General features: G+C 39.7%; 1 protein-coding gene across 1 annotated transcript in view; it reads left to right on the top strand.

Moving 5' to 3' along the window:
- ALKAL1 (ALK and LTK ligand 1) overlaps positions 1-9,397 on the top strand; it is a 40,163-nt gene extending 30,766 nt beyond the window's left edge. Inside the window, exons 4-6 of the mRNA XM_066992989.1 lie at positions 3,370-3,450; positions 5,731-5,807; positions 8,747-9,397. Coding sequence (XP_066849090.1) covers positions 3,370-3,450; positions 5,731-5,795 — 146 coding nt within the window. The 3' untranslated portion in view covers positions 5,796-5,807; positions 8,747-9,397. The remainder of the gene's footprint in view (positions 1-3,369; positions 3,451-5,730; positions 5,808-8,746) is intronic.
- Positions 9,398-19,398: the final 10,001 nt, after the last annotated feature.

Below are 19,398 nucleotides of genomic sequence, written 5' to 3'. Positions count from 1 at the left end.
ATAATCTAGGCTAAAATACCTTTAAAAACATGGTAAGTTAAAACATTAATGATTTAAAACCCGTTGTTTCATTTTTATGATCCTGTTGTTGCTTGTTCATTTTCAGCTACACTACAGATTAGTAGTTGTAGGTACTGAATATAATGCTTGCATCCTATGTATACTGTATTGTATATCTACATGCAAACAATTTGCAATGTGTTGTTAAAAATGTAATATATGTGAGCACATATCTGTTATCTCTGGCAAACAATATTTCAATGAGAGAACTCAGTACATTTTTAATTTTAAATGTATATGTATTTTTCCATATTTTTTGTGAGTCCTTCCATATCAATTTTTAAGTCTGCCAATTTTAACTACTCATTGGACTACATATATCTTTCAGAATCAGATCCATGTGACTGTAAGTTTTCACTACATCACCAAAACGCTTTGTTCTATCTCATGACATATATGTGTGCTTGCTTATTTTAATACAGCAAACAAACAGAACAAGAAAGGATTTAAACCAAGAAAGTGTAGATGAATCAGAAAAATCATTTGCTATTTTAAATATGGAAACTTAATATGATTGCAGTCAAGTGCTTTTACTTGAAAAATGAGATGTAGTGGTATAATACACTTGCTTTTTATACTTTGTTTTGTGACTACTGGGAAAATTATTGTACTGACCATAAGCAAAATTAGCTGTCAGCAGCAACATCAACATGCTTGTGCTGATTCTTTATTTTCTTCTTCCAAATGTTCTGAAATGCAGAAAAGTGAAGGTCTCAAAGTATGATACTGCAAATCTGTTGGTGATTTTAAGTATTATTGGGATTAGTGAAACTAAAACCTAGAGAAATAGAAAGCAGTTGGTGCAACAAAATAGAATTTGAGATAATTATGTCTTTCCTCTTTGAAAATTTTGAACAGTCCTTGGCAAGAAAGGAAAGAATTTGTTGTGTCCTCTGTATGTCAGGGGAGTCCTCAAATCTTCAGAATAAGCACGTCAGTAAGGGTCTTTCTGCCAACAGCTAACTCCAGTCTAACAGCATCTGCAGCAAAAATGCTACACCCAGCTGCCCCTTCACTCCCACAGTAATCAAGAATAATTATGAACCTTATTATTGTCAATTCGTATGAAAAAGTAATGAAAGGTGCAATTGTGTTATCCTATGTAGCACAGGAATACTAGAAATTACCATTCTGGGGAGGACAGACAAGAAAGTGTTGTTTATATTAATAATTTATCTGTTTCCTTTTCATTGTTAAATTTGGAAACTTCTCAGCCATCATAACAAGATCAACATAAGAATCTGAGTAGGATAAATGATGAATACATAGCACGTTTCATTACTCAGAAACTATAGTGAAAAACAGCCATGAGTTTTACATAAGATATTTTGAGAATACTAAATCACAGAAAGGAAAAAGATCAAAAAGTACTCAAAGGCTTGTTTCTGGAGCCATTTGTTAAATTAATAGTCCTTTCCTGCATGAGTAGCTGCTATCAAAATTGCTGAAATTATTTGACTAAGAATAGATGGAATTAATAAGCAAAGCAGGTTTATTCCAAAATTCTTGGAAGTTTATTTCATTATTGGCTCAGAATTGCTTCCTACATTTTTTTTTCTCTTTAATTATTCTTGAGGATCTTCAGTGGTGGGGTTTTCTGCCCGATTTGTCTTTTCCACAGCTTTATTAGATCCTGTAATCCACAGTCATTTTCCTAAAATACAACCTAAATGTGTTTTTCTTTATTCTGTTCAAATCATAATCCTTTTTCTATCAACCTTATTTAAGTAAACTATTCCAATATAGTCCTTGCTCGTGCAAGAATTTGGACATCCTGAATTAATGGAGTTGGGGAAGAGAAGAGTGGAAAGGGAAATCAACACTATCTTCACAGTCCATTATCTGTAGAGTTTCAGGGTTAAGAGAATTATTTTACGCTTGTAGTTTGCCAAGAATAGTAGACATTTTAAAGCCAAATAAGATCTGTATGTAACAATTCTTGACTGTAGGAAAAATCATAAATAATATTGTGAGTCATAAAGCTATCTATCAATTCAGCTTGAAAAGCCAGCTGACACAGATTGCTCTATAAGGCACAAATAAAATTAACAGACTATTTTTGATGGCAAGGAGGAAAGTTTGAAAACCATATATTATCTTAAGGGACATAAAATTTATTTAGTGACTAAGCTGATGTTATCTCCATATATCTTGGATAATTTCAAATTGCATACTTTCTCTAGAGCCTAATTACACACTCAGATAAAAAATAGCAGCAATCTTCCAGTTCAAAGTTGCAAAGGCAGCTTTGTCAGTTTATTCAAAAGATTACCTGTGGCTGAAAAATCTCATGAAATCCACACATTACTGTAAAATATATCCAATGTTCAAGTCAGTTCACTGTCATAGGGAGAAATCTTCTTGCAAGCTTGTGGTAGTTGGCCTCCATTATCCAGAGAGTATTGGCTCCCTATATTTCACCAGGCTGCTAAACCACCTTTCAAGTGGTGAAATAAATAACTGTTGCCCAGAAATACATAATATTTTTCTCTGACTGGAAAGTTAGTCAAAGCAGTGTTGCCTGTCAGCCATGGTTTGGAGACCAGTAGATGTATATTCTTATGAAATATTGTTATGGGTAGATGACACTGAATTTCCAGGGAAAAGAAGAGACTGGAAGACCAGACACATAGCATACAACACCCTGAGCACACAGGGATTTGCCTCATCCAAACGTTTAAAACACATGCTGCCCTCTGCAGGTCTGCACCCTTTCTTGCTAGGACTGCTTCAACAAGAGATTAGATTCTTAGATACTTTTTGGCTGTATTTTTCTCCTCAACACCCACATCATATTCATACAGAGCTTCTAAACAATGTGCAAATTAGAAGCATTAGTAGATCAAACTACTTCATCTTTGCAGGGCTTAAAAACTCATATTTGCTTAAAATGTTGCTTTTATCTATCTTCAGAAATAATGTCTGCATTCCTTCTACATTATTCCTACATTATAATACTGACTATTGAACTAACTAAATATTGTAGTCGCAACATTCTATTTTTCACCACAAACTGTACCATTTATTTGGAATTAATAGAATTTCAAAGGTGAGGCAGTCTACCATTTCCATTTTTCTGTTACCTGGATCATGAGCATACTAGTGTAGTAATAAAAATGTTTCCTGTTATTTTAGTAGCAGACATTGTTATAGTTGTGTTGCGTCATAGTTGTTTAAGGTGTAGCAAAAGGTTAAGCATAATTTTATCAAAACACCTTGAAGTTAATTCTATATCTTGACATGATTCATTGAAGCTGCGAAATAGTGACATTGAAAGGTTGTGGTTAATTCCTGCTTACTCTCAAACAGGGCCAGTCACATTTTCATCAGAGTGTAGCAAGCACTTTCATCGGCTGTATCACAACACAAGGGACTGCTCAACGCCAGCTTGTAAGTTGTAACTAAAGTCAATTAAAATCCGACTGTGATACTTGGTTAGAAGCAACTTGCTTTTCCTGCTCAGTGTTTGATGTGCTGATTCTTCTGTAACATTTTCTCTTCACTTTAGCAATATTCTACAGAATACATTGAAGGTCTTACAATGCACAAATTAATTTCTGTTAGTACATGCAGTTACAGTCAACTAAATAAAATAGAGATCCTTATAAGTGAGACTAACATAAATGAAATGAAAACTCTGGGGAAAAAAAAAAACAGGCGTGCCTACACAGAGGTGGGATATGAAGCCATATTCTCCTTCCCACTCTCATTAGCTCTACTCATGCAATAAGATGAAATCTGAAAAATTCCCTACCTTCCATTAACTGTCAATTACATGTTTTTATGTTGTTTTTGACTACGTGCCAGTTTCTGATGGCAATTATCTAATATATGCCCACTGTTAAAGAACAAAAAAGCAATTTATTCGTCATTTCTGTTACTGACCCATGCATTTCTTATCAAGTAGTATTCCACTATGAGATCAACAGAAGTTTTGCTGCAAGACAGACTGAATGCAAATGTGTCAGAAAGATTTACTGAAAAAGAAAACTATCCTAATGTCTTATTAAATGGATAAAACAAAGAAAAATTGAACAAATAAACAAACAAACCAAAAAAGTCCATTACAATTAAGTTAGCAATCTCTAGTCGAATGAACAATTCAAAGAAAGTAACTGGAGAATAAGCTATGCCATTTCATTAGCAAATGTGGATCTCAGTGATGTGTAAGCACTTACTATGGAGTGGCACACTTTGGAAATTTTTCAGGATTTAACATTAAAAAAACAATGACACTCCTTGTCACACTTTGCAAGATGATGAGCACTTTTTGTGAGCAGCTGAGAGGCTTTACTTCTCACAAAAGCTCAGCACCTCAGAGGATGTGGCTTTAGAAAGGGCAGCCCTCATCTTTATCTGCCCTTATGCTGGTCAGAAGTTGAAATATAGAAGTCAAAGGCTAATTCTCAAAGGTTATACATACAGCATTGTAAGTAGGCACATAATGAGTAGGCTAGATATACATCTCATATGCTGCATAACAAAATGCCAAGCATGTTGCATATTGCATACCTTGAATATATGGATCCACAGTACATAGATATTATTTGGACTTCCCCATCTTCTCTGAGTGCTTCTGTCCGTATTAAGAAACACAGTCATAATATTTCTCTTGTAATCAAACTTTTCTCTAAACCTGATTGCAGTTTGAACTGTGTGAGGAACTGATTTTTAAGTTTAACTAGCAGCATGGATATTAAGTTAAAAATGTGATTAAAGCCAAAGCAGGTTTTATTTATCCTTTTCTTCAATCAGACCCAAAGCAGGCAATGACTTTCATTCAGTCTTAAACGTTCTATTGATCTAAAAGAATTGAACACTCACCTGTCCAGCATTCAAGGTTTAGAGTAGTTATCAAGGCTGATCACAGCCAGGATCTTTTCCAGTGTCTTTAGAGGAGTTTGTTGTTTTGTTTCAGGCAAACCCTAGCTGCCATAGGACTTCTGAGGATGGGTTACTTCCTATCCTACTGACACAGTTAAGTTCTTTAACAACATTCCCTGAAGCACTGATCCCAGGTTAGCATTCAGTCCCTTGTTGTATGACACAATTTCTGTTAGGTTTTATCAAGAAACTTATCAAACAAGAAAAGAAGATTGTATTTAGTATTCCTTGTTACTAAATGCTTAGGTCTTTCCATCAGAAAGGATGTCAGTGGCTCAGGGACCACTTGAAACAAACGGCCATTTGAACAGAGGACACTAGAGAAAGAGCAAGTAAGACTAGTACCTCTCATCTGATGGTTAAGATTTATTTAGACATGGAAAATATGGATTCCTATTAATGTTAATAGTAAGTGGAACAACAAAAAAGTCTGAAAGGGCCTGACCTCAGTACCTCATAGCCTGTGTATAGGAATAGCCTCCCAAGTAATGAGTTAAGTTCCTTCAGGTAAAGTTGGGAATTGAACCTGGTCTTCTACATCTTAGGAGGGAACTGTCTAGTAGAAAATGAACTGCTTCCATCTCTCACATTTCCTCTAGGGCCTCAGCTAGGATAAGGTATAAATTTGCATTTTGCGCTCATGATGTCATGAATTTCCATCAGAGAATGTTTTCATTATGTAGACAGCCTGAAATTCTAGTACAAGTTCTACATTTAATTTGATGCAGTTTTTGAGGGTATCTGACAACTGAGATTCATTATTCTGATGGTAATTTTGTTTTACAGATTATAAAAGATGTGCAAGGTTGCTAACAAGATTAGCAATGAGCCCTTTGTGTACACAGTCCTAGGATATTTGTTATGTAAGTATCATTTTTTCCCACTCGTGTTTTTTATTTGTTTAATGGTCTAATGATTTACTTCACATTTGTACCTTGTTATCAAGTGTGTATACAGAAATGTTATATTAAGTGCATCAACGTGCAGTTCTGGCATTGCTCTAAGAACTGCCTAGTACCTCATGGTAATACACAGAATCACAGATGTCTCTGATACATGCCCCAGTCACAGGTGGTACTATAGAGCAAAATTATGCTCTGGATCACATCTTGCTATCAAAATTTTGAGAAGACTAACTGGTGAAGGTGAAAAGTGTGTAAGGACTTAATACATTTGTTACAAGGTTTTTTGTTTGTTTGTTTGTTTGTTTGTTTGTTTGCTGTTCATGCATGGAAGAAACAGAAAGCCTTGGTCTCAGGTCTGAAATCATAACAGACATGCTGTCACTTTATTTATCTTCAGGATCACTTGTCATTCCCAAATTGTCTCCTGAAAATTTGTCTAAAGTTAATACCATAAATGGTGATGGGAGTAAACTGAATATAAAGATGTGACAAAGCTGAAGTCTTTCAGTAACAAGCTATGGAAGGTACCAGTTCAAACTCATTCACTAGCATGTTAAATATGCTAATTAAACATCAGTGTCACTGATAAAAGTAACATCTCCAACTGAGCTGTTTTTTCTAGCAGTTTGAATATCACCAAATATTGTTTACAGTTCTCACACTAATTTGAAATACCACGCTGGTTATTATGGGCTAAGATATAAAATCAGTGAAAAATGATTTATTTAATTTTTTTCAAAGATGGTTTCCTCTTACCACCTCCTTCTGACAAGTGCTGCCTGGAGTTTGTGGGAGTAGTGTATGTCACTTCTTTCTGCATCAAGACTTCAATTCATACTAATCAAGAATAAGAAAGGAAGAGTAGGATATGAGTCAGTGTTAGCTGATTTGATTCGCAAGTAGAGGTGGGTTTCATTCTGGTGACTGTGTGAAAATGCTTAGAAGAATATGGCAATATTTCAGTGCTGAGAAGAAATGACAATTTCTTTCGCCTCTTCATTTCTGTTCTTAACTATTTTCAGTCTGTTTGACCTCTTGCCTTCTGGGTCTTGCAGATGCTCTTGAATATATCAGGGGCACTAAACGTGAGACTGACTAAGGGATGTTGTTACTTTGCCAGGATATCCTTTTTGTAACTGAAAGCAGGAATCCTTTTCTGACTGCCATTTTTTTTTTTTTTACATCCTTACATACCTGCATGTTTGTAGGTTTTCTCATTCAAATCCCAGCATTTTAAACCATCCCAGAAATCTCTTGGTTTATGCACTTTAATCTATTTAGTCTCTGTTTGCCCTCCATCTGTATCTCTTTACTCCTCTGGGTTCATGGTATACACCTTCCAGAAAGATTTCTGGAAGTTCTGATACTTTTTTTCCTTTCAAGCTGTTGAATCAAAGGTCTACTTCCATATCCTCAGTACAGAAGCCTCTATCATAACCTCTTTCCAGTTTTAAAATATAAAAGGATCAAAAGCTTTTCCTGATTTGCAGATCTAGCTGTTCTATGTGGCCTGCCAAAAATACATTCAGAGGTAATGTGTGGGGAAGAAAATATATGCCATGTGCACTGTGTTCATATAAAATTGTACCTAGGCTGACTTACTCCCTACAATGTTAAAAATAGGGAGAACATTATAAGAAAAACTAGAGCTATGATCTGAGTGTTTCCCAGCTGCCTCTGTACTCCCTTGCTCTGTTCTTCCACCAGGTAGACAGAGTGGCTAGTTTCCACTAGAGGTATCCGGTACCTTCTTGGAATGGACACATTCTCCTGAGAAGGATGAAGGGCAGCAAGAGCTGCTCTGTCCTCCCTCTGACAAAATAGCAGCACATTTTTTAAGAATAGAATCACTGTGAATAATCTACAATATAATAATTGTGAAGAATATGTGCTATAATAATGTGGTAAAGGGTTGGAGTGTGTGCAAATTGTCCATTTTGTTGGTGTTGTGATCAACATAACAGTCAACAATGTTACGTTGATTTTGGTGTAAGGATTTTTTTTTTCATGCAAATAAAGGTTGTGATGATTGTGATGTAAAAGTATATTTAAATGATATTACATGACTTTGTGATTGCTTCTACTCCACCTTTTGGCTCAGAGGATCTGTTTTCCTCTCCACCCTCATGACAGCTTACAGAGGACTGGGTCCTAGTTACAGTTTCACATAAAGGAATTTACCTTTGTTTTAAAATATGAGAGAATCCTGGAAATTCTCAGTTGCCTCCAAGACAGAGGGTCTTTTGCTCAAAGTCCTGACAGCTATTTTTAAACATTTCTTCTGCATGCACTAAAATAGGCTTCATTCTCCTCATAAAAAGAACTGCAGTGCTATTACGCAAATATTTTATTCCCTCCCCTGTAAATGCCTGAGAACAAAAAGATGATGGGGTCTATTAATGTTAGAAATGAAGTTTTGTCTGGGAGAATCCAGTCTTCCCCTCGGTGTTGGTAGTGCGTGGCAGTGGGAGCTGAAGGGGAGCTGCTGCGGGTTGTGTTTCAGGACCATGGAGAAGGTCACAGTAGGGCTACGGCTTTTAGAGTTGTTGTTATTATCATTATTATTACTATTTTTAATTCAGTTGATTGCAAATGGAAGTGAAGCATTTAATGGAATCCAAAATCTAGAAATGCACATGACTACATGCGTGGGAAACTGGTGAGATGTGCAGTGTGGATTGCTATGAGTAAAACATCTCAGCATCAGCTCTGGTGATTCACCACTGCAAAATTCCTTGGTGTTGACAGGAGGGCAAGACCCACTGGCAGTCTGGAGTTAAGATTTGTGCAACCCACAGGAAACTCTGATTTACAAACAGAATTATATTGAATTATTAAGCAGTCTTCCTCTGTGTTTTGAAACTAGTTATAAAATGGTATGTCCTTTTCTCTTGTAGACTTTCTACTAAGGAGAGAATTCTGATTTGCCAAGAAAGTGCCTTGAAATCTTCCAAGACAGAGAAGACATCTTTTACCTTTTTGATTTACAACATTTTGTTACTAGATGCATTTTATTTTCATATATTGTTGGGACATTCCATATTTGTGTGAAACATTATTTTATTTTAATTTGTAAATTTGTTGCCTATAGTTCAGACAAGCCAATTATTTAAATACATTGTATATAAAGAATACTAATAATATACTGATTAAATGTTATAACCACATGCAGGGAGTTGGTAAAAATTTTGCTGTCTCTCTTGTTCCATTGTATTTACATCATTTTGCTCAGGCTCTTACTTTCATTATTTGCACTAACTTGAAATGCTGAAGTCTATGTAACTGAAATCTGAATAAGCTGTGGGGAAGTTTTACTTGCCATGGAAGATATTTTATATTATGAAGCTTTGTTAATATATACATATATATTATTGCGCATCAGAAAAAAAAATGCTCAGAAATGCACCTTGCTTTCAGGAACATTGTATGACTATTTGGGATTATCATCAGTTACATTTGTACTGGCACTTATGGAAAGAGTTGCAAATAATGTAAATATAAAGACTGGAAAACTGCAATGCAGTTTTGGTGGAATAAAGAACATAAAAAGAAACTATTTTCCAGGGTGGGTATTTAAATTTATTAAGGGGTTACTTATTTAATACATATCTTTAGTTTACCTGGCGAAGTCAAAATAATTTTCCACTGAGAACTGCAAACTCATGGGTTTACCTTTTTTGCAGCATTTGTTTTCAAGAAGTAAATTTTATTCAGGCATTTATTCTTCAGCTAAATGGGGTGCCAACAAAAACACATCATGCACTCACTGTGAACAACAGAAACCTTCTGTGAGTGTGAAGAGAGTGTAATAGCCCTGTAGAAGAGAAAATACTGAGAGAAAATAGTATCATAAACTGAAGGGTATACTGAAAGTATTTGGCTGGTAACATATCAAACAAATATTTGGGAAGATTCCAAAGCACAATTGCTACATATTTCTTATTTAAACTTATATTGTGATGATAACAGTTGCCACCCATTTGTCTCAGTTCTTTTATTCCAAGCATTTTTGATTGATTGACAAAGAATCTGGTATGAAGTGAGAAGTGAGATTTTATGGTCAGGCATAGAGGCATAGACAACACATGTTGATCATTGTGCCCAGATCACAATTCTTGTGATTAACTGACCACTGAAAACCACTGCCCCAGATTGGTTGTGTCTATCCTTTCCCTCAGTGTAGGCTTTGTTATCCTGATAACTTCTATGGCCTTATGAGGAAAGACTAAGAGAGCTGGGCCTGGAGAAGCGGAGATTGAGAGGGGACCTTATCAGCCTCCATAAATACCTTTGGGGACGACGTAAAGAGGATGAGGCCAAACTCTTCTCAGTGGTGTCCACTGATAAGACAAGGGGTAATGAGTATAAACTGAACTACAGGAAGTTTCATTGCCATATAAGAATCATAGAATCATAGAATCATAGAATATCCCCAGTTGGAAGGGACCCATAAGGATCACCAAGTCCAACTCCTGGCACCGCACAGGTCTGCCCAAAAGTTTAGACCATGTGACTAAGTGCACAGTCCAATTGCTTCTTAAATTCAGACAGGCTTGGTGCAGTGACTACTTCACTGGGGAGCCTGTTCCAGTGTGCGACCACCCCCTCGGTGAAGAACCTCTTCCTGATGTCCAGCCTAAACCTCCCCTGCCTCAGCTTGACAGCGTTCCTGTGGGTCCTATCACTGGTGATTACGGAGAATAGGTCACCTGCCTCTCCACTCCCTCTCGCAAGGAAGTTGTAGACTGCGATGAGGTCTCCCCTCAGCCTCCTCTTCTCCAGACTGAACAGGCCAAGTGACCTCAGCCGCTCCTCATATGTCTTCCCCTCTAGACCCTTCACCACCTTCGTCGCCCTCCTCTGGACACTCTCCAACAGTTTAATGTCCTTTTTGTACTGTGGTGCCCAGAACTGCACACAGTACTCGAGGCGAGGCCGCACCAGCGCAGAGTGGAGCGGGACAATCACTTCCCTCGACCGACTAGCAATGCCATGCTTGATGCATCCCAGGATACAGTTGGCCCTCCTGGCTGCCAGGGCACACTGCTGGCTCATATTCAACTTGCTGTCAACCACAACCCCCAGATCCCTCTCTGCGGGGCTGCTCTCCAGCATCTTGTTGCCCAGTCTGTACATATACCCAGGGTTGCCCCATCCCAGGTGCAGGACCCAGCACTTGTTTTTGTTAAACTTCATGTGATTGGTGATCACCCAGCTCTCCAATCTATCCAGATCTCTCTGCAAGGCCTTTCCACCCTCATCCGAGTCCACAACTCCTCCAAGTTTGGTGTCGTTGGCAAATTTGCTCAAAACACCTTCTAGTCCTACATCCAAGTCATTTATAAAAACATTGAAGAGGACTGGCCCTAAAATGGAGCCTTGAGGGACCCCACTAGTGACCATCCGCCAGCCTGATGTGGCCCCATTTACCACAACCCTTTGAGCCCTGCCCGTCAGCCAATTGCTCACCCATCGTATGATGTTTTTGTTTAGCTGTATGCTGGACATTTTGTCCAGTAGTATCCTATGGGAAACCGTGTCAAAAGCTTTGCTGAAGTCCAAAAAGATCACATCAGCTGGTTTCCCTTGATCGACTAGATGGGTGATCTTATCATAAAAGGAAATCAAATTTGTTAGGCAGGACGTACCCCTCATGAACCCATGTTGGCTGGGACTAATGACTGCATTGTCCCCCAGGTGCGCTTCAATAACTTCAAGGATCATCCTCTCCATAATTTTACCAGGCACTGACGTGAGACTGACAGGCCTGTAATTGCTAGGGTCTTCTTTCTTGCCCTTCTTGAAAATTGGCACAATGTTTGCCAGCTTCCAGTCTACTGGGACCTCTCCAGATTCCCAAGTTCATTGAAAAATAATTGAGAGAGGTCCCGCGATGATGTCTGACAGCTCTTTAAGCACCCTGGGATGAATCCCATCCGGACCCATGGACTTGTATGGATCCAGGTGGAGCATTAAATCCCGCACACGTTCAGGGTCGGTTGGGAGTTTATCATTCCCACCGTCAGGGTCCTCCAGCTCAGGGCACCCTGGGTCCTGAAGCCATCATCAGTGTTGAATACAGAGGCGAAGGAAGTATTAAACGTCTCTGTTTTGCATATGTCATTGTCTGTGAGGATACCTTCCCCATCAAGTAGCAGACCTATGTTTTCTTTGGTTCTCCTTTTTCTGTTCACATATCTAAAAAAAACTTTTTTATTGTCTCCCACAGACATGGCCAGCTTCAACTCTAGTTGGGCTTTGGCCACATGAATTTTCTCCCTACAAACACGAACAGCATCCCTATATTCCTTCGTCGTCACCTGACCCTCCTTCCAGCAGCTGTACACTTTCTTTTTTCGCCTTAGCTCCCGTAGAAGATCCCTGGTCAGCCAGGCCAGCCTTCTGCCCCACCTGCCTGAATCTCGATATTTTGGAATTGCCTCATCTTGTGCTTTTAGGAGGCAGTGCTTAAAGATTGACCAGCACTGATGGATGCCAATGCCTTCAAAAGCAGTTTCCCAGGGGACATTGCTGACTAGTTCCCTGAGCAGCCTGAAGTCTGCTTTCCCCACATCCAGGGCTGAAGTTTTGGTGGCTGTTTTCCTTCTGTCACCATAAATTCTAAACTCAACCACTTCACAGTCACTATGACCGAGACGGCTGCCAATTGCCACGTCTCCCACAAGACCCTCTCTGTTCTCCAGCAACAGATCTAGGAGGGCACCTTTCCTAGTTGGCTCCCTTAGCACCTGCACCAAGAAGTTATCATCTAGGTGCTTTATGAACCTCCTGGACTTGCTCGTGTCAGCCATGTGGTGATCCCAGTTGACATCTGGCAAGTTGAAATCCTCCCTAAGGACAAGGGAAGCTGATCTTGAGGCATCTCTTAGTTCTGCAAAGAACTCATCAGCGTTGTCGTCCTGGCCAGGTGGTCTGTAATAGACTTCCACAACGACATCGCCTTTATTTGTTCGTCCCTTAATCCTTACCCAGAGGCTCTCAACTTTGCCATCGCCAACTTGAAGTTCCACACAGTCCAGCTCATGCTTCACATACATCGCCACCCCACCACCTCGCCTACCCTGCCTGTCCCTCCTGAAGAGCCTGTAACCATCTATTGCAACACACCAGCCACAGGACTAATCCCACCAGGTTTCGCTTATGCTGATGATGTCATAGCTGTGGGACTGGACCAAGACTTCTAGCTCATCCATTTTATTCCTCATACTGCATGCGTTTGTGTAGAAGCACTTCAAATGTGCCTCCTACACGCAGCACCTTGTGGAGTCGACTGAAGGGCCTCACTAGCACACAGTCCCTCTGATTCTAGCACACCATCCCTTAGCTCATCACCAGCATGCCTGGTTTTATCCCTTTCCCCCTTAAAGCCCTTTAAAGCCCTATCTATCAGCCCTGCCAACTCCTGAGCAAAAATCCTTATCCTTCTCTGAGAGAGGCGCATCCCATCTAGTGTCAGCAGGCACAGTGTCACGTAGACCTTTCCATGACCGAAAAACCCCAAGTTCTGCCAGTTGCACCAGTCCTGAAGCCACGTATTAATGTGATGAGTCTTTTTGTCAGCATCGATCCCCCCTATCGGAAGGACAGAGGCAAACACAACTTGTGCCCCTGATCCTTTAAGTAGTTGCCCCAAAGCCCTAAAGTCCCTTTTGATCGCTCTCAGACTTCTCATTGCTACCTCATCATTACCAACCTGAAAGACTAGTAGCGGGTAGTAGTCGGTGGGCCATACCAGGCGCTTGACTTTCTTAGCAAAGTCTCTCACCCGAGCCCCAGGGAGGCAACAGACTTCCCTGTGGGTTGTTCCGGTCAGCATATTGGGCCCTCTGTCCCTTTCTAAAGGGAGTCCCCCATGACAATAACCCTTCTTTCTTTTTTGACAGAAGATGTAGCAATGTGGGGGGTAGGTTGCCTTGCCTTAGGCACACTCTCCAACTGGGGCGGGCTTTCGTCTACATCGTTGTTCTGACTGTCGTGTTCTAGACCTTCATACCTGTTATATAAGGGTAGATGGGAAGGTGAGGTGGGCAGGGACGGGGCTCGCCTACCACCCCGAACAGGAATCTGCCTCCATTCCCCGCCTTGGCCTAGGTCTCCTCCTACTGCCTGGCGGGATGAGGGAACTTTTGTCTTCTGTGTAGAAGGAGACACTTGTGCTGTGGCAAGCTCGTGAGTCTGTCTCTGAGAGGGTAGAGTACACCTCCACCAGTCAATTTCCCTCTCTGACTCCCTGATGCTCCTGAGCCTGCTCACCTCCTCCTGAAGCTCTGCTACCTGGCTGAGCAGCTCTTCAACCTGGGTATACCTCCCACAGGCATAACCCTTGCTGTTGCTGTCGGATACCAACAGAAGACTCGGGCACACCCTGCAGCCCAAGACCTGGACAGCTGCGTGTTTCCCTGAGCCCTCCATCTGAGTAGCCACATCGGTGACTGTGGCTGGAGAGGCCGCAAGAGATGCGGAGGCCATGGTTTTCTGCCTAGTTAATACCATGGCCAGGTTCCTCACAAGCAGGTTACAAGTACTGATGGGAAAGACCGCTGCAAAAGAGTGGCGAGGGGCCCTCCCCGCTTGCCCTGCCTGCATGCACTGCCACGCAAACTGCTGCGCCATGACCTTCTGATGCGCCTCGCCCAGTTTGCCCATCTTGTTTGCCACACTCCTGGTCACTCGCGCTCCCTTAGGGGCTGCTTTTGAACGGCCGGGGAGGGGGCGCTGCTGGCTCCTCCTACACCTTGTCAGCCTCCCTCGCGAGGGCTGCCTGCTCCTGGAGGCTCCCTCGGCTGCTTCAAGTGGCCTCGATGCTGAAAAAAAGCCCTGCCTGCCTCGATCCCCCACTACACTGCAAAACATGTCTGCCCCGGAGCCGATCACCTTGGCAAGTTGAAGGAAGAACTTCTTTATGGTTCAGGTGACAGAGTACTGGAAGAGGCTGCCCAGAGATGTTGTGAAGTCTCCTTCTTTGGAGATATTCAAAACCCACCTGGATGTGATCCTGTGTAACATGCTCTAGGTGACCCTGCTTGAGCAGGGAGCTTGGGCTAGATGATCTCTAGAGGTCCCTTTCAACCTCAACCATTCTGTGATTCTGTGATTACTTCTCCCTCTACAGAATAGCATGGAAATGTTGCCCAGGGATTCCTTGTCAAATAGTGTACAGCTGCCTTATTCTTACATCGAAAGGGGTTTTGTTTCTTCTTTCTAAATTGCTGTCTTTTAGCATCAAAGCTATGCTGGGTCCTACCACACACCAGTCAGACCAGCCCATACCTTCTCCAGGTACTGTTACATTCTGGCTGGGCAATAATATATTAAAGCAGCTGTTTCTAATCAGCTCCTTACTCACAGCTGTTGGCTTAGTTACTCCCTCTGTAGTCCTGGCTAGAATGTTGCTGTCCTTTGCTGTTTTTATTTATTCTTTACATGGTTATTTCTCAAACTTGTTGTCTTTGTATTCTTTTGATAAGAGCAAAGATTTCAAGCTACATTCTAATCCATGTTGAAGGCAATATTCATACTGAAAATACAGAAATGTATCTGAAATCTAGTGTCAGAATGGTGAGATAGGTAACCATGTTTCTCTGTGAGTTACAGATTTCATAGAAGTTTGGCCATATTTCATTGGCCAAAACAAGTCTGTGGGTGGCTCAGAAGTACTACAGCTAGAAGAGAAAGGATGAGGCCAGGGAAGCCCAGAATAGAGATCAGAGGTTCTGAGAAAAGCTTCAGTTTTAAGTCTTGCGTTTGTATTTTCCACTCTCATTTGTTTTCATTTCAATCTCTCAAGTAAAAAAAAAAAAAAAAAAAAAAAAAAAGTCCCTCATCCCTTCTTTCACTCCTCAAGGGACTGAAGATAATGAAAGGAGAAACAGAAAAAATGCCCTTTTCTGAAAAGGAGTTTTTGGGAAATGAGAATTCCAACGAGAAAACCTCATCTGGTTTGTTTAATGTAGTTTTGGGTCTCAAATCCAATATGCTAAATCAAGAAATTCATCTTACTTTGTGAGAATAAAGACATCTTCTTCCTATTAAGTGCTCAGCTCCCTACCTTTGGGAATTTATAAACAGATGTTATAAGACACTAAGCAGAGATTAAAACACAGAGTTAAAATGTTGGCAAAGAGGAAAAATAGTATGTGAAATGAATTAGAAAAGACAAACCCACCATTCTTCTAATTTGGAAGAAGTTTTTTTGGAAGAAGTGTTTTTTTCTGGAAGCAAGATATTCTTTGAGATAGCTGTGGCATGGATTCCTTCTTTCTTTTTGGCCCTAGAGGCTTTTTGATGCTCAATATGCTCTGAATGACTGGAATTAAAACCAGATTTTCTGTACCCTCCCTCTATTATTACATCTGTCACCATTTATCACCATAGCACCTAGATGCAAAGCTACTACATTCAGTAGTAAAGAAAATAAAAAATAGTGTAACATAGTCATTGTACTATTTAACCTGAAACATATGATGTTTTTCTTTTGTTTTAAAACTTGTCAATAGGCCTAGATTGTAGGGACCAATTGTGGAAGGTGGTTATTTGAAAAATAAAATAAGTATAAATAAAAATCTGCAGGCCATAGAAGCTGAGAGGCGATGGTATGCTTTTAAGTAAGCTTTGTTTTTTTTCCAAGTTAAACAATCTCACAGATTTGTTTTCTCTTCCAGCTTTCCTTTCCCCCCCCCTTTTTTTTTTTTTTCCTTATCATTAAACCTAAGTAACAGCTTGGCTTCAAAAATAAGGTTTACTTATGTCTTTTCCTATAAACATGTTGTCATTGCATGTTCAAAAGGTTTTCTCTAATTTCTATAGTGACAGAGAATATTGGGTAGGGACAGGGCCAGCAGCTATAGTAATGTCCCATCCTGGTCTTTTACTCTGGTTAACTGATCACCTTTCTCAAACACCCTTACACCAAAGACTTCTGAATGAAAACCACCGTAGGCAAATAATATTGATCTTCTGGTATATTTTCACAAGGCCACCAGTGATTTAACCTGAATCTGGGTGGATGGAGACAATAAAGCAAAGTTCAGTTTTCTCTGTTGCTGAAACTATTTTTATTTTCTATCACAGCGCTGTGGAAGGTGTCCTAGGCTGTGTTTTGGGTGCTACAGAAATGCAAGGAAAATACCCCATTCTCATCTCAAAGAGGTTAAACCATAGAGTAAAACAGATCTAGTAAAGTATACATGGAAAGAATGACTTCATGATGACCAGTGAGGTGCAGAGTGGCTCCACTGTACGCTGTCTAAAGGCATCACTCAAAAAAAGGCAGCAAGACAGCCTGGCAGAGTTCTCTAAGGAACTCTTCCCACAATGCAGAGTTCTGTGATCAGAAAAGTCATTCTTGGAAAAACAAAACCCAAAACCTCCAAAACCAAATAGGCAATGTGACAGTATAAAAAAATTGTAAGGGTCAGAAACAGAATTTTCAGCATAGAACAAGACATTAGTTTTAAGAAGAAAATAACCACAGAAAGCTTTGAAAATGAAGACAGGCAGAAATATAGAAAGCAAAAATTTGCTAACTCACTTTTTGGACAAACAGGAAGGTACCCTTTGTGAAGTCTTGTAAAAGTGAGGGTGGAGTTACTGGGATATAAAAAAAAAAACAACATGAATACACATTCAGTTCATATCATAAAGATTGTATAAATGGCTATAGATATTTTCAGCAGGGGACAAAAAAAAAAAAAGAGAGAGACTTGGAGAAAAGATAGATGGATACATCAGGCACAGGAACCCCCCCTTATGTAGAGACCTAATTTCAATCTAGCCAAAGAAGTCAGAACCCTTTGGATCTCACATAATCCTATTAATAACCTATGGGATCCCTAAATCACTTGGGTCCAAAGGTTCCATTGGTCAACAAAAATGAAGACATTTCTCCCAGATATGTCACAACTACCTAGCACAGGGAGGTTTAGAGTGAGAGGCTGTGAGTTGCAACATCTGGTTGGTGCGGAAGGCTAAGATGAGTGGCTGTGATTCTGGGGAAGCAAGAATCCAACCCAACCACTCTTTTCGTCCTATGGCCAGGTGCTACCTGCACTGGAGATGAGTTGGGAAAATAAAGAAATAAAGGAGAAGTACAAATAAGAGGAATAAGGAGAGATAGCACAACTACTACTGCACTGGAGTATGGGATTGAACTCCCTACACAATTTGTTACTGGCCTACATTTCATTTCTTTTCTCCTCCATTAACTGTTTTAACAGCTGAGCTTAACCCCAGCCTTGGACACTTACCTCTTCATTGCCTCCGTGAATATGCAAGCCTTATCGCCTACTCACAGGCAGGTGTTCAAAAAATCAAATGTAAGCTATCATTATTAAAAAGCCACCATGTCAATATTTATGAGGACATAAAAGAGATGAAACCAGTGGCAAAACAGGATGCAAAAATTTTTGCAAAGCTCTCATGTACCTTCACTGTAAGAAAATGATACTAAAATTTGACAGATTAGTTTATGCCATTTGATAGCATGACATTTACTCTTTGACCCAGGGATTTATATTGTTTTCAATAGTTCATATCATACCAGCATCAATTTACCATCCATGTAGGCTGATTTTACCATGTCTGAGTGCAATCAGTTTAGCTTTGATGTTCGTTTGTCCTTATAATTCCCATAATTATATGGAAGTGCTACAATTCTGCCCTTTGCTATTGTAGCTATTGTATTTGATCCATTGACCTACTTGCAGTATCAGAAAATTTCTGTGCAGTGCCCTTTTATTAAAGATGTTTCTGCTAAGGACATTTGCTGAAAATACTCATTGAAACCATCCTCCAGTTTTACACTGAATATGGTCGCTTTTGTACTTTTTTATATGAAGCAACAAGTTCAAGAAATGATTACTATATCAGTTGCTAAAAGCTAAATTGGTATCTTATATTTGAAATGTTCCTTGATGGCCATACACTCTTACTTACAAAGCACATTTTTTCAATAGTCTTCTGGTCTCTGTTATATATATATTAAGTGATTATAATTTATGTAATTATTATTCTTTTCCTAGTTAACATTCTCGTTGGCTATTTTACTACTGTTGAGCAATGAATTGATGTTTTCACTGAAATATTTAGATTACAGATCTCACTCTTTGGTAGTAAGTGTTAGCTCAAAGCCTATCATTGTATATGTACATAAGTAAACAATATGACTTTTCTTATGTGCATTACTTTATGGTTGTGCACACCAAATTTAATTTTCTTGTTGTGCCCTGCCACTCAGTATCATAAGGTCTGTTGATAATCTTTTACAGGCCAGCTTCCATTTTTGAAACCAAAAGTGACTTTTTAATCAGCATCAAAAACATTTAAGACTGTTCAGTTTTTGATCTTTTCATAGTAGAAGGTCATTTTATGCATTTGGTCTTAAGAGAGGGCTAACAGAGAGAACAAACCACAGATTCTATTTCTTCTCCTTTTTGAAGCCTACTTCTCTCATTAAATGTGCCTCTGCCTTATGGTACTTTTCCCGCTCCTGCTGGAAGTTATGAAGATCCATATAACTCATGCATTTTCT

Source organism: Anser cygnoides, chromosome 2, assembly GCF_040182565.1.
Source record: "Anser cygnoides isolate HZ-2024a breed goose chromosome 2, Taihu_goose_T2T_genome, whole genome shotgun sequence".
Lineage (NCBI taxonomy): Eukaryota > Metazoa > Chordata > Aves > Anseriformes > Anatidae > Anser > Anser cygnoides.
Note: the sequence above shows the minus strand (reverse complement) of the source record. Positions and strands in the feature narration are given on the sequence as shown.